The 16,707-nt window shown below is 38.5% G+C and overlaps 1 protein-coding gene across 1 annotated transcript in view; it reads left to right on the top strand.

Annotated features, from left to right (window-relative positions):
• FNDC3B (fibronectin type III domain containing 3B) overlaps positions 1-16,707 on the top strand; it is a 356,597-nt gene that overhangs the window by 191,263 nt on the left and 148,627 nt on the right. The window contains exon 5 of the mRNA XM_068987389.1: positions 14,532-14,775. Coding sequence (XP_068843490.1) covers positions 14,532-14,775 — 244 coding nt within the window. The remainder of the gene's footprint in view (positions 1-14,531; positions 14,776-16,707) is intronic.

The raw sequence follows: 16,707 nt of genomic DNA, 5'->3' as shown, positions 1-16,707 counted from the left end.
ATTTCCTCAAATGGTTAAATATAGAGTTACTATTGTTATTGTTGTTCATTTGCTAAGTTGTGTCTGACTCTTTGCAACCCCTTGGACTGCAGCATGCCAGGTTTCTCTGTCCCTCACCATCTCCCAGAGTTTGCTCAAACTCATGTCCATTGAGTCGGTGATGCCATCCAACCATCTCGTCAGTTACCATATGACTCTGTTGTTCTACTCCTAGGTAGATATCCAAGAGGAGAGAAAGCATATATTTATACGCAAGAAAGCTTGTGTATGAATGTTCATCGGAGAAGGCAGTGGCACCTCACTCCAGTACTCTTGCCTGGAAAATCCCATGGATGGAGGAGCCTGGTAGGCTGCAGTCCATAGGATCACTACAAGTCAGATACAACTGAGCAACTTCACCTTCACTTTTCACTTTCATGTGTTGGAGGAGGAAATGGCAACCCACTCCAGTATTCTTGCCTGGAGAATCCCAGGGATGGGGGAGCTTGGTGGGCTGCCGTCTATGGGGTCGCACAGAGTCGGACACGACTGAAGTGACTTAGCAGCAGCAGCAGCAGCAGCATGAATGTTCATAGCAGCATTTTTCATAATAACCCCAAAGTGAAAACAACCCAGATGTCCATCACCTAATGCATGGATCAACACAATGTGATAATCCGTACAATGGACGGTTTAGTTCAGCCATAAGAAGGGATGAAGTACTGATGCATGCTAAAACATGGATGAACCTTGAAATATTATGCTTAGTGAAAAAAGCCAGACAGAAAAGCCATATACAGCATCATTCCACTTATATATAATATACAGAATAGGCAAACCCATAGACACTGATAATAAATTCGTTGTTGCCAGGAGCTGGAGAAGAGAGTATTAGGGAGTTCCTGCTAATGGGTATGGCATTCTTTTTGGGATCATGATGATGTTCTGGAAATAAATAATGGTAGTGGTCACTCAACTGATTCAGCTAAAAACCAGCTGAATCAGACACTTCACTTCAAAAGAATGGATTGGTGGTATGTAAATTATATCTCAAAGCTGTTAGAAAAGGGAGGGGGAGATAGTGACTAGTCCTAATTACTAATCAGCAAACAATGGCACAGCTGGGAAAAATGGCCCAGCCTGGGTTGATGATGGTAATAATACTGTGTATGCTCTGCTCAATGCTGTATTTGCATTTCTTGTTTTCGCCGTCCTAACTTTACATATGAGGAAGCTAAGACCCTGAGTTGAATCAGGATTGCAACACAGACATTTCTGAATTTACTGACTGTTTTGCCACTATGATATCATCTCAAAGTTAGCGACAGAGCCTCCCTTGATGGATACACAGTTTACCCTTCAATAACGATGTGGAGAACTGTACAGATTCAGTTATACTTGGATTTTTTTCAATACTAGACACTCAGTACTACACAGTCTGTGGTTGGTTGACTCTGTGAATGATGATATGGATAAGGGGAGCTGAGTTTAAATTATTTGTGGACTTTTGACTGTGAGGAGGGTCAGTGCCCCTAACACCCACCTTGTTTAAGGATTAACCGTGTTTGCTTCATGTTACGTTGCTTTCTGACAATGTGAGCGTGGATGTGTGGTATGTCTACTCGTGTATCTCCAGTACTGTAACACCAGCCACTCACCTATGAGATGCTCCATTACTGTAAGGAAATTGAAGAGGGAGGCAAGCAAATGATGAAAGATGTGTTAAAGATGTTACAGTAGTCACTCTAAACTGCATCAGTGGAGAGATTCTTGGTTGGAAAATTCATTCCATACTGTAGTACCTAAAAGTGCTTTAAAGATTGATTGGTAAACTTGATCAAATTGACAAAATACTGATGTCAGTAATGAGCAGATGGTCTTAAAGAAAGAGACATTTGGAGCTGAAGAGCCCAGCTCTGCTCCAATGCACAGTCAACAGCACAGCCTGTATTTTCTTAGGTTGAGAAGGACTGAACCTGTGGTCCTTAGAGATCATGTAGACTAGGGCAGGAGAACAGTGGACTCTTGTCTGAGATATTAGGCTTATTTCTCTTGTTGTCGGGGATGTGTGTGTGTGTGTTGTGCTTTACTTTCTGGTGGAAGCCTGGGGGAGCTTTGAGGAAATTATAATCTGACCCTTAAAACTTGAGGGAAAATAGAGGCTAAGAAAAAGAAAATTTTCCCACATCTATGAGGAAGTGAATTTATGTGAGAGAGAATTTAGTCTTATCACACTCATTATTATTTCCATTATGGGAAAGCATTTGTTAGTGTGATTAGGGTTGAAACTGTGGGAAAACTGATTGAACTGGGAAGATCATGGACATTACTTGAAAGGACCTGTCTTTGTATTCTACCACGGCTACTTCCCATCTGACTTCTACAAATTCTTTCACCACAAAGGCGAATACCTACCTGATGTGGTAGAGGGAAGAATTAAGAGAAATGCTATGTGAAGTCCACACTGGGCAGTTCACTAAGTGGTAGTTATTAGAATGAAGAAGCCTGTTAAAGCAATTTCAATGAAAGTTTGGCAGAATTTGCCTTCCCCAATATATTGAGATCACGCCATATGAAGCAAATTTTTCCTTTCATTGTATACTTGCCCCGGTTTTTCTTAAATTTTTTAACCTCATCATTAACTTTTGAAGAATTTATATATAAAAATTTCTTAAGCAGATGCCATGAGTTTAGTTTTCCATGCTGCCATAGTAATTTATGAAACATTTTCAAATGTTAATAGGGGAAAATTTCATGTAGACCCCCAAATGTAAAAAGCATATGAAGAGAAAAAGTGAAACATTCAAGTTAATGTTCCATCATTTGAGAAACCACGCTTCTTTTTCCAGATTAATTGGTAGAACCTTAAAACTTTAAAGAGTAGTCAAAATAAGTATTTCTGTTGTTACAGCAGAAGTACAGACTTTACCTCCTTCCATTGTTTTGAGGATTAGTTAATGGGTAGTTACCTGTTGAAATTATATATATTCCATTTCTCTTGACTGAAGGGAGACAAGAAATCCATTTAAAAACAAGTTTAAAGTTTGGATTGGTTGGTCATTCTCCAATAAGGCTTGTTTCCAGAGTTGGCCTGAAATCAGCGTCCTTTGGAGAAACAGTGGGGTCTATTAGTTGGAAGCCATGGAATGCTTTCCCCCATATTGTTCAGCCAAATCTGAGCTATTAACATTTAGCCTCAACTGCTTCCATTTGGTAAGTACGACCTGGTGTTAGACTAATGCCCTCCTTCATCTTCAACACAGTAAAAATGATGATCAGAACGGAACATGAGGCATTGATTGCCCTGTATCTGGGCAGACCAGGAATCAGACCCACTTGGCAACCAATAATAAGAAAATTGAAATCTTTTTTAAGACTTTAAATCTTCAGAAGCATTGATTTTTCTATAGGAAGTTAGGAAAATGTCTCACAGTCAACAGTGTGTGCATGGGTGCTGGGAGCTTCTGTGGAAAAGAGCAGAAGATTTATGTATCCCTTCTGTTTTAGTTTCTATCATCAGCAGATTTACAATAACTTTAGTTTTTATTTATGCCTTATTTTGTTCGAGGAGTGATTACAGACAAGGTTGGCAATGCTAAATTAGAAGAGGTGTACCCTCCCCTCCAAGCATTGTGCAAGTTTCCTCCTTCTGATGAGTCCTCTGTCTCCTTGTTCTGCATTTTCTCTTAGATTTCTTTCCTTTGTGTCTGAGATACTGGCATTGTGACCCAAAGAATGCAGGATTATTAGGAGATAAATTGTGAGCCCAGGTAGGGTTCTGCATCCAGCTCCCTGTGTGATTTTAGGAATATTTTAAGTTATTTGTTTGGGTGTTTTACTTGTTTGTTTACTTGGCCTTTGTTGGTCTTCCTCCCTTTTAGCATTTAAATTCCTCAAGACCAGTGACCTCTGTGTCATGTTCATCACTGGATCTTCAGTTCCTTGAAAGGTGTCAAGCACATGCTCAGCATCTATCAAAATTTGTCTGACTTTTGGAGTCATTTTCATCTTTGGGAGGGAGGAGGTCAAAGGAAGGTGTTTGAGGATCTCTGAGATTGTTTTCTAATCTAAAATTAGGTGATTCTCCTCTACTGTTCATACTGCTCCTTAAGAGACCAAGAGAACGTGTAAGTTTCCATGAGCAGTCACAACAACAGTGGAGCACGCTTTTGGGAAATTTAGCATTCTATTGAGTAGGATGCTATTCTTCACTTCTATAGAAAAATGATAGTGATTTGATAGTTGATTTTCAGGATAATATTGAGATGATATCACATCTGCAAATGACTTCTAAATCATTAAAAGGATTAAATTATGTACATTATATTTGATTTTATTACATGATTATTGTAGTCTGTCTTTCCAAATTAGTAACCCAAGTATGCAACAACTTTTCATAGACAACCACCTCTGCCCAACCTTTGGGCATAAAACTTAACCAAGGTTAAGAGGTTGTATTCCTGCACATTTTTTGAAACTCATCATGTTTATAAAATTCAGTGTATAATACGGTTTTTGCTCTGTAATAAATATCTGATTATCAGCAGCACAGATTCTTAATCATTTCTTGTGCCATGGAACCCACTGCCAGATTGTTGAAGCTTTTTTAAGTGTAAAATAAAAAATTCATAGATACAGTCTAGAACAACCTATCTGTGTTTCTGTGGATATAAATGTGTCTGAGAAGCTGGATTGCAGAGATGTGATTGGTGATTTCTCTGCTGATCAGTGGAGAGGCATGAGGAATAGGAGCAGTTATTCCTGAAGATTCCTGTGTTGATAGTTCTATTAATCTCTCTTTTTAAAAATTGAAATGTAGTTGATTTACAGTGTTGTGTTGATTCCTGATGTGCAGCAAGGTGATTCAGTTACACACACACTCACATATATGTACATTTTAAACAGTCTTTTCCATTATGGCTTATCTCAGGATATTAAATATAATGCCCTGTGCTATACAGTAGAACCTTGTTTATTATTAATACCTTAAAGGCAACTCAGTTTGGCACAAATTAAAGCATGAGGTTACTACTTACTGTTTATCTGCTGACAAGTGTTCTGTTCCTCAAAACAGAGATACCATATAGTCTGATACAACTCTTTGTTCCATTTTATTCATTGAAACTCTATGGTTGTAACTCTTCTCACTTGTCCAGGGTTCTTAAAAATACTAGGAGTGTTAGATTGGATTTTTGATCTTCAAATGTGGTGGAACTTTTTGGTCTTTAGGTGGCAATATATAGTAAAACATGATAGAAAAGGCACAACACTTCCAGTCACAGTAGTTGGGCATGAATCTTGTCACCCACTTAGCTGGCCTTAGGTTAATTGCTCCTGAAGATTCTTCATCTCGAATTTAGGACTGTGATGTTGGCCACATCAGAGGATCTTCTGAGGGTTGTGTGAATTATGTGCCGAGCACTTTATACATTGTTGCTTAGTTCTCTTTAAATAGGGGCTCCTCTGCCCCTCAAGTTGGGGATAGCTGCCCTTCAAGCTGGGGTAGCTGAGGTTTGATAAGATGGAGCTGGCACCAGCTGAGGACCCAACCCCAGTTCTGTGGTTCATAAGATGGGTTTCAAACTTTGCTGGGCTTCCTTCTTAATGTGGAAAGACTGATCAATTACTGCCATTGTCCCCTCAACTACAGCATTACATGCTTTACTGAAGTAGTTGGATTAAAAGAGATACCGCTGTAGATGTACTTGTTTCCATCTTCCTCTTCAGTCCTCAATGATTTTAGTTATAAACCATTTATATATAACCTAGTTGTGCTCTTTTTTCCAGATTAAAGGTGTATGTACATGTGAGGGTTTCTCTGTATATAGGTGTTGGTATACATAAGGCTAGTAGAGTGAGGCTTGCCATTTATGAGATTATCTCCTTATACTGTTCACCTCTGGACGAGCCTCTCTGTAAGAGACATGCTCCACCACACTGAAGACTAGTGCCCCTTCAGTACATTCAACTTGGGATTCCCTTGTACAGCAACCTCGGATGTATTATCTGGATCTAACCATTGATGCGTTGGTCTGTACCTTAGCCATTGCTTGAAGTTGGCATGTGCATTAAAAATTATTCACCAATGGAAAATTTAAGGTTTCCAGATATAAGTGAGTTTGTGGGTAAAATGTTTGGGGAATTGTTATTCATTCATGAATCACCTTGTTACTTAAAACCTTAAATTTGGTTACCTATGAAATTGGTTGTTTACTTAACCATTGGCAAGAACTCTTTCAGAAAAGTGGAATTTTCAAAGAACTTTTTTATTCACTCTCAAATCAAATAAGATTATCTGCATCTACTCTGCAGAATAATCCTTTGATATTATATAAAGGGCCTTTACAAACCTAGAAATATCATTGATAATTTATTTTTCCATTCTGCTACAACAACAACCATGCTGAGTGGCAAAAGGAGTTGGTCCTAAACCTAGAGGGTTTATCGTCTCAGAACATTCACGATAATGGAACACTGGAAAGAGCAGATAGTATTTCATCAGTGTTTGGCTGTAACAGATGTGAAGAAAAAGGAAATTGAAAAGTAATATTTGATGTTTTCAACCACAGTCATAATCATTAAATTTGAAATGCAGAAAAGTCAAGAGATTTGGGAAATACATTGAATCCTGCCATGTTTTGGAGTCAAATAACTTCATCTATAAGATAGAATCACTGTTTGGCTCCTGCAAATCTTTGGTTGCCCTTTGAATATTCCTTTATCCTAATTTTCGCTTTCTTCTAAGGCGCTTGGTGATGTTGGTAGGAGTAACATCCATAGCATCAGAGAAGGGCTTGGGCTAGGGAGAGTACAGTCCTTACATTTCAAGTCTCTAACCTCCATGAAGAACAAACTTGCTTTTCCTCTTATTTGTTATATTTACTATATTAGAAAATGCAGAGTGAGGAGTCAGTGCAAAAAAGGAAGGGTGAAAAATAACGCTTTTTATTACTGGTTGGTGATGAATAAAATAAAACCACTCAACTGCCTTTGGATGTGAAGTAGAACTTACATGAGAAATGTGTAAATTTTCTGTGTGTGTCTTATAGTAAAATCATACTTATTTAAAACAAGAGTGTCAGGGATAACAGATCTGGAATTAATTGAGTTTAGATTATCTAAAATTTTAGAGTACGATGTCAGGTATTTACCTGAGTTATGGGGAGAGATTGATTTTGATAAAGAATGCGTTATAATTAACAACTCTTATTGTTGTTTAGTTGCTAAGTTGTGTCTGACTCTTGCGACCCCATGGACTGTAGCACACCAGGCTTTCCTGTCCATGAGGTGTCCCAGGGAAGAACACTGGAGTGGGTAGCCATTTCCTTCTCTAAGGGATCTTCCTAACCCAGGGATCAAACCTACATCTCTTGCATTGTAGGCTGATTCTTTACTGCTGAGCCACCAGGGAAGCCCAATAATAACTGTTGCTAGACATTAAATGTAAGAGATAAACTTTTTTTTTTTTTGGCTTGCTTTTTCATTCATTTGTTTATTAGCCAACTTATGTTGAGAACCTCCTGTATGCCTGGGTAGTTTGAGGGATTTGGAGTTGGTGGGAGAGACAGATCTGTAATCAGTGCTGCAGGACAGAGATGCTGATGGTGGGGTGAGCACCAGTCTGGCCAGGAGAAGCCTTGATGATTTGTCTGCCTGTTCCTCTGTCTGTGCACCTGTTTCATGTTGCCCAACCTTTCCTTCTCCTTGTTCAGGGCTCAGTTACCAGAATGGCCTGGGAACCCACTTCACGTATGCTGGCTACCATTAGGAAGTGAGCATGAACCCAACTTTTGCAGACTCATTTGGTCCACTTTTCTGTGTGCAGCGTCTCACTCAGGCAAGCCAGACTTGCATGCTAACTGCATGCATGTGAGCTCACATGTATCCACATGCAGTCCGTTCTGCCCCTTTCTTGGATCATCACTGGTCCTTGGGGCAGACTTAAAAAATTTTTCTTTTGCCTCCTACCATTGAAGCTCTTCTTTTGATTCTTGTTGCTTGCAGCACAGAAGTAGAAGGAGAGAGTTTTAGGAATTGAGGAGTTAATTGAAATTCCTGTGAAGCATATTTCAGTTCAGGAAGGGGAGGAACTACCTTCTCTATTAACTACGAGAAAAGATTGTCAAAACATAGATGTTTTTAAGAGATCCATTTTAGTTCTTGGACTCAAAACTGTACCCCCCACCCCCAGCTCTCTGGCTTTATGTGAGTTAGCTTAACTTTACTGAGCTTCATTCCTTTTCTCTCTCAAATGAGGATAACTGTATTTGCCTCCCAGGATTTTGGGAGGATTTAGTGAGGTAGTAATAGTGATAGTAGTAATGGCTAGGGACGTTTTCTCCTACTGTGTATCAGTTTCCATCCTAGGACTTGAACATTGAGTAGCGTTATGTCAGGTAGGAGGTATTAAAGCAGAGCAGCAGGTATTCAGTAAATATGGTCTGTATCTTGAATCCTTTCAGATCTCTTCATAACCTATTTCTAATAGTTCATCATTTACATACTTGTTTTGCAGCATACCTAACTTTGCTCTACATAATGAAAACTTTGGAGTATAGACCAGGATGAAAATCTGGTTCTCTAGTTGAACTAAGCGTATATTTTAATCCTGCTGTGCCTTAGTTTTCTCATGTACAGTAGGGATGCTAATATCGAGTTCTCCAGTAGTTAAGAAAGTTAACGGAGATAAATGGCAACAAGCAGCTGGCAGACCACAGGCGCAGGCTGTGACCTGCTTTCTTCTCTCCCTGCCTGCTCCTCGCATTAGCGCTCCCTCTTGCTATTGCCCCCAGCCCATCTCATTTTGGGCTTGGTTGTGCTTCTAAAAGACACTGGTGCAAGGAAGGCAAACATTCTCCCTATTTAACCTTTAGCGCCTTATTTTCTGGCCTCTCATCCATGTGGCTAGGCCACAGGATAACAAAAAATACTAGGCACATACAGGTTTCTCAATAAATACTTACTGAACAGAGTGAAAGGACATGATAAAGACTCAAATTACCTGCTGTTTGCCATCAAGCTTTCTTCCTTTGCTAGAGGAAAGTGGCTGGGTGGTTCTGTCCAGGAGGATAGTGAAAGTGAAAATCGCTCAGTCTTGTCTTGACTCTTTGCGAGCCCATGGACAGTCCATGGAATTCTCCAGGCCAAGATACTGGAGTGGGTCGCCGTTCCCTTCTCCAGGAGATCTTCCCAACCTAGGGGTCGAACCCAGGTCTCCCGCACTGCGGGCAGATTCTTTACCAGCTGAGACACCAGGGAAGCCCAAGAATACTGGAGTGGGTAGCCTATCTCTTCTCCACGAAATCTTCCCAACCGAGGAATTGAGCTAGGGTCTCCTGTGTTGCAGGCAGATTCTTTACCAGCTGAGCTACCAGGGAAGCCCATCCAGGAGGAATTAAATGCATTACTATTAAAAGAGAATTGTGGTGGGTTTTTTTTTTGGGAGGGGGGGATGTCGGAGGGATGTTTGTTTTTTCTATTGTTGCTTTTAAGCAGACAAGGCTGGTAGAACTTATGGGAGGAGGCTCTGTTAGGTGGTATAGTAATTTGCTCAGGCCACCATAATAATGTCCCATAGACTGAGTGGCTTAAACGGAAATTACTTCCTTGCAGCCCCTGTTTTCTTTTAAGGCCTCTCTTCTTGGCTTGTAGACGGCCTTCTTCCTTTGCTGTCCTCACGTGGTCTTGCCTCTGCCTGTCCGTGTCCCAATTTCCTTTCCTTATAAGGATATCAGTCATACTGAATTAGGACCCACCCATCTGACCATATTTTACTACAATTACTTTGTTAAAGGCCTTATCACCAGATATAGTTACATGCTGAGGCACTGTGTGGTTGGGACTTAACTATATGAATTGGTGGAGGGCAGGGCAGAGTATACATAATTCATCCCATAAGAGGTGGCAACCTGAGGACCTAGCACAGTGATTTTTTCCAAGGGTCTGTGCCTCTCTGGAGAAGGTGAGTGTTCTGTTGAATCATAGCTCTAGAAAAAAATTCTAGATGAAGAACACTTGGTCCTGATATCTAGAAAAAAAAAGAAAACAACAAAACTTTGTCCTGATTTCTGAATAGAACTCACTAGGACTCAGCCTGATTTTTCTTTTTCTTTTTAGGCTAACTAGACAAGTCAATATTTAGCACCTATTTTTTTCCTCACCTTTGAATATCCAGTGCTTAGCTTATAGTCTGTACCAGGAAATGGTGAACTGAATACTAGAGATTCGCCTGTATGCAAAGACAGCATGCCTCAGGACATTGTCACAGTTTCATTCACTCCAAAAGGAAATGTCTCTTTTCCATGGTCTTTTATGGAGATTGAAGGCACATTTTTATGGTCTCAGGATTCTTAGACTGAACTCTTTCTAATGTCTACATTCTTCTGCTATAGTAATATATTTCTTTATAAACCATAATATTTATGGCCACCATTCCCTGAGTTGTTTATTATATTGTGCATTATTTTTGCTCCTCAGACTTTCTTATTCTTTGGAGGAACATAGGCCTAATTTCCTTAGACATAGATCTCAAAACTGGTTTGATAACTAAATGTCCTACAGTTTGTGTTATGGAGGAACAATAAATAAAATATTTAGGACAATTTTTTTTTAAAGTTATTTCAGAAAATTCCATTTCTTAAAAATATTTTTAGTCATAAGACCTTGATTGGTTAAGGGAGTATCCTATTATAAAAGTATCCCATTACACATGTACATGTAAATAGACTTTTTTCACAAACACCACAGAATAATTTAAGATAATTAAAAACGGGGCTATGAAACAGTTTTCATATATGCCAGCAATTTGTGGTTTCAAAAAGCTACTTCTCTAATTGGAAATCCATTTTTTGGTGAAGAAAAGTAATTTATACTTCAGATGTATTAATTTTTGTAGTTAGTGGAAATATTTATTCTTACATAGTAGTAAAAAGATAATGGTTCATCTGTTTTCTTTTTACTTCTTCTTTTCCCCGCCTTGACTAGAATTCTTACTTTTGTTAGTGCTGTTTGCTCAATTTGTTTGTTTGTTTGTTTAGTGCTTTAACAAGTCAAAAACTATATGATAAAATGAAAATTATTTCCCTTCCTTCTTCTGTTTATCAGCCTGGGGTTGTTCTTCACATTTAGTAAGAGCCCTGTTCTTTTACTACCTCAGTCAAATCTGTACGGGCTACTTGATCATTCTAAGTTTTCCATTGACTGACATAAGGAAGGTTGTAAGTTTATAGAGAACAAATACTTTGCTTCTGTGGACCTTCCATTGTCTAGCACAGGACTGAATCCAGGTTTAATGAAAGAGGGACATCGAGAATATGCTCTACTCTTTTCTTAATAGCTAGTGGCAAGGTAGAAGGAAAAAAGACTCTATAGAATAAATACATGTTGATATCAGATGGTAAGAAAAACCCATATTTATACTAAAAATTGTACAGAATGTGCTACCATATTCATGCTCTGCATTTTAGACAAAATAGAAGATGCTTGAAATGAATAAATGAAACCTAATCAAACTCACAAGCTTTTTGCACAGCAGAGGAAACCATAAACAGAACACAGGGACAACCTATGAAAGGGGACAAAATATTTGAAAATGATGTGATCTAAGCTTAATTTCCAAAGAAAGGAAACCAATTTAAAAAAAAGGGGGAGAAGACCTAAATAGACTCTTCTCCAAAGACATATAGATGGCCAAAAGGCACATGAAAAGATGCTCAGCATCACTAACTATTAGAGAAATGCAAATCAGAACTACAAAAAAAGTATCACCTCACACAGGTCAGAATGACCATCATTAAAAAGTCTACAAATAACAAATGCTAGCAAGGGTGTGGAGAAAAGAGAACTCTCCTACGTTGTTGGTGGGAATGTAAATTGGTGCAGTCACTATGGAAAATAGAATGGATGATTCCTTAAAAAACTAAAAATGGAGCTGCCGTATGATCCAGCAGTCCTGTTCCTGGGCATATATTTGGAGAAAACTCTTAATTCAAGAAAATAACATGCACCCCAACGTAGACAGTAGCACTATTTTCAGTAGCCAAGACATGGAAACAACCTAAATGTCCATTCACTGATGAATGGATAAAGAAAATGTAATGTGTATGTGTGTGTGTGTCTACATATACATACACACAATGAAATACTATTCAACTGTAAACAATGAAATAATGCCATTTGCACAGATATAGACGGATCTAGAGATGATCTTACTAAGTGAAGTAAGCCAGAAAGAGAGGACAAATATATGATATCACTTATATGTGCAATCTAAAATAGGATACAATTGAACTTATGTATAAAACCGAAGCAGACTCAAACATAAAAAACAAACTTGTGGTTACAAAAAGGGGAAAGTGACAGGATGAAGGGAGATGAATGAGGATTTGGGGATCAGCAGATAACAAACTACTATCTATTAAATAAACAAGATCCTACTGTGTGGCACTAGGAACTATATTCAGTATTCTATAATAAACTGTAGGGAGAAAGACTGTGCTTCCTTGGTGGTTCACATGGTCATGCATCTGCCTGCAGTCTGGGAGACTCGAGTTTGATCCCTGGGTCAGGAAGATCCCCTGGAAAAGAGGGTGGCTACCCACTCCAGTATTCTTACCTATAGAAATCCCTGAACAAAGGAGTCTGGTGGGCCTTAGTCCATGAAATCTCAAAGAGTTGGACATACCTGAGCGACCAACACACATATGTATTCATAGATTCATACACTGTATAATTGAATCACTTTGTTGTATACCAGAATCTAATACAACATTGCAAATCAACTATACTTAAAAAAAAAGATGCTTTGATATTTATTAGTGTATACATTAGAGAATTTCTAGTGTCATGGTTTAAGCACCATTTCACATATACCTATAACTTAGCAACCTAAATAAGGCTAGTGTGATTAGCTTGCCAAGGCCTGGAAGAGGTTATATTTAATAAAGAATATGTAAAAAGCTACATCCTGAGCTTTAGTAGGGAGTATGACTCAGAATCTTAATTTGATGGACTTAATGTTGCTTTATTAATGAGCTATTAGCATAGTAAAATTTGAAGTTATTATGTTAATCAGTTCATTAATAAAGATTTTTATTTTTTAACATAAAGATTAATGGATATTAATTAAAATTAAACCTATTTTGTACATTAAAGTACAGACTAATAATGTTGATAAACTTGTCATTTTGTCTCAAGCAGTACTTTAAAAAGCAAAGCTTAGTATAATTTTTTTTTATTAGAATGTTTTTAGATATGATTAAGTCATTTTGTTTTGGCCCCTAATCAGCCTCCTAAGGTGTAATGAGAAATCTATTTCAATATCCAAGTTTAATTTTCAGTTTTGTTGTTTTTTTAAGCAGAACTTTCTGTCAGTGGATGTGCCTGATTGTCTTAAGCTTGTTTAGCCCACCTGGTCTCTTTGGAAGCCCAGTCCCAGGTTCCACGTTCACTCCTGAGCCATCATTGTCCCCTTCTTTGCAGGGCCCTCACACAAGGCTCACAGGCTTTCACCTGTCCCAACCCTGCCGGTTCTGTGAGGTCCCTGGAGCCGCCTCTGATTCTGCCGTTTCATGCTCTTGTTCTCTGTACCCCACAGCTTTGCCTTTGGATTACGGTTTCTGTTGCATTATTTCATGTCTTGCGTCTCAACAAAACTGTTTGCTCCTAGAGCAGATAGCATGCAGTTGGCCACAGAGCCAATAAATACCAGCATTGTACTGCCTTGTGTTACTTTCCTTGGTTGAATTTTTAAAAAATCATTTGAAGAAAGTACGGATAGAATGTTGATTGGCCCATTCTGCCCATAGCAGGCCCCTGCTCATAATGTCTCCTTCACAACTCCTAGGACATCATCTGGACATCTTGGGAACAAAAGGTCTCCTTCTTGATTTGGGACTGCTCAAGTGTTTGATAGGTGGGGATCCCCTCATTTGATCCACAAACTTGGTTCCAGATTAAATGACCTTTCAGTACTATTATAGTTTCTGAAGCTGTAGTTTGTAAAGCCAACCTCTCAGTTTCTTAAAGCTCCAGTGTCATGGAACTATACTTGCTAAAGCAGGTGTGGGGTCGGGTGTTGCTGGGCAAATAATGCAAGCTCAGACCTCTAAAGCATATTTATGTGACCCAGAATGTCTCTTCTTTCTGGAAAACTGCCAGTTGAATAATGTTATTTCTAAAATTCATTTTACTAGTTGAATTTTTTGTTGTTGTTTAGTCACTAAATCTTATCTGACTCTTCATGACTCCATGAACTATAGCCCACCAAACTCCTCTGTCTATGGAATTTTCTAGGCGAGAATAGTGGAGTGGGTTGCCATTTCCTTCTCCAGGGATCTTCCTGACCCAGGGATTGAATCTAGGTCTCCTGCATTGCAGGTGGATGCTTTACCACTGAGCCACCAGGGAAGCCCAGCTAGTTGAATTAGAGAACCAGAACTCCCCCCTATGGAGAAGAGAAGGTTAAAGTTAAGGAGGAAAGTAATCACATACTATCTACACTCACAGAATAGTTGCTAATAATACATACTATATTCTTTTGTTGTTTTCCCTAGGTGATTGAAGACAATACTGGAGTCCGCCGGGTGGTGGTCACACCCCAATCTCCTGAGTGTTACCCGCCAAGCTACCCCTCGGCCATGTCTCCAACCCATCATCTACCCCCCTACCTGGCTCACCACCCGCATTTCATCCATAACTCACACACAGCATACTACCCACCTGTTACTGGCCCTGGAGACATGCCGCCTCAGTTCTTTCCTCAGCATCACCTTCCTCCCACAATATACAGCGAGCAAGGTGAGTAGATTGCTGGCATCTGGAGCTGTTGGAACTGGCTACAAAACTGAGTCGCTTTAGAGAGCCAGAGAGCCTTTGTTTCTTCTGTAACAAGCATGGTAGAGGAGGATCTATCTGCCGTGTAAAGCTCATCGGAAATTCCTAGCTTTCTTTGTCCTCGGTTGTATCTTGAGACTCTTTCTTTACATTGTTTTCAAATTCTGTCCCCATCCCAGCCCACAGAGCGCAGGTAATGGGCAAGCCACTTCTCATTTCAGAAAAGAGGCAGTAATCTATCATATGTTTCCATGTTCTGTTAACATGTTTTTATATAAGAGTGGCCTGAGACAGAGCTGGAGCACAGTAGTTCTTAGGCATCCATATGGTCAAGCAGTAGAAGGGAAATTACGCAGGATTTTGTGCCGCATTTCCAATGATAGAAGACTGTGAGGTCTCAGTAACCTTGAGTTTCTTGGATGCTCTTTGGAAATCTTGGCAGAACTCAAAATCCTCTCACTGTTGACGTGGTCTTCCTGAATGCTGTTTTAGTTTGAGAATAGCTATTAATGCAGTTTCACTGTTAGGCAGATACTTACCTTGAAATGAAAAGGGCCTCAGAGATAGGGCATTATGTCTTGTTAGTTTTGGCCTTGGTATTGGTTTAGTCTGAAGCCCTTCTCTGTCAAAATGGATACTAAGAAACCAGATAAGTGAGGGTAAAATTAAACACTAGAACTTTGCAAAGTAACTTTCTTCTGTGTCTGACTATGAATTGCTTCAAACAGTTATTATGTTGGTTTACAGATAAAGTGCATGAGAAATGTCTTCTTGTTTAGAGGATGTTATTACCTTACTTTCATTGATTTTTATATATATATATATTATATTATATATATTTGGCTATTTTAAGTGAAATCATCAGTATCCTATTTTAACTTAGGGATAGAATTTAATTTTTTTTTTTTTGCAGTAGCATTTAGAAAGAAATTTAATATAATTCAAAAAGCTTACATGCTATTATAATAGGGTATAGAGAGGTGACAGCAAAAGATGAAATCAATACTTTAAATGCATAGAGGCATCAATAATTTCCTATTGCTGTAGTCCTCTTGCCTAGTAACTTAATACTCCAGAACATCAGACACTGGGCGTATTCCATGAAAATATCTTGATAAAAACTGAACGATTTCAGTTAGTTGAGAACAGTTTTTAAAAACATATTCAGTATTCATATAATACACATTAAATATTTTAGTACTTTTCAGTTTTCTAGTTGGGTCTGAGCTTAATGACAGTGTGAAAAGCCTTGGCTGTTGACTCATTACTTGATGAAGAGTGTATGACCTGCCTTATTTTAGCAGTCTTTAGTAGGATGCCACACAATTACTGTTTTGTGAATGGTGTCTTTTGTAATTTTACACAATAATATGATTTAAGTTATTAGAATTAAGCAAAAAACAAATAAAAAAAACCACTTGTCTTCATTGAATTAGGGTGTTTTGATTTATTTTCATTAAAATAACACAGAGAATAATGAGAAATAAATGAAAGTGCTGTCTTCATTGATTCCTAATTAAACAGAAAACAAAAATCTTTTGCTTTATAAATAAAAAGCCTTTTATATGTTCTTGTACCTTAGTTCTCAATATGTATGCACCTAAAAGTAATTCAGACATTTAGTTTCCCAAACTGTATGCATTTTAAAAATTTTTGATGTTTTAAAGTATTACTCTATCAGTACCCATAGTGAAAATTTTAAGTCTCACATGTAATATCTTGTGATATTTAAAACCTTTATCATTCTTTTTCTGTGTTTAGACATGATTTACTTGGGCATGCACTCTGTGAATAGAATTGTGTTTCTCTAGTGAAAATTGGTTATCTTGTAAGTTCAGTTCAGTCGCTCAGTTGTGTCCGACTCTTTGTGACCCCATGAACCGCAGCACACCAGGC

This window comes from Capricornis sumatraensis, chromosome 1, assembly GCF_032405125.1.
Source record: "Capricornis sumatraensis isolate serow.1 chromosome 1, serow.2, whole genome shotgun sequence".
NCBI classification, from domain to species: Eukaryota; Metazoa; Chordata; class Mammalia; order Artiodactyla; family Bovidae; genus Capricornis; species Capricornis sumatraensis.
Note: the sequence above shows the minus strand (reverse complement) of the source record. Positions and strands in the feature narration are given on the sequence as shown.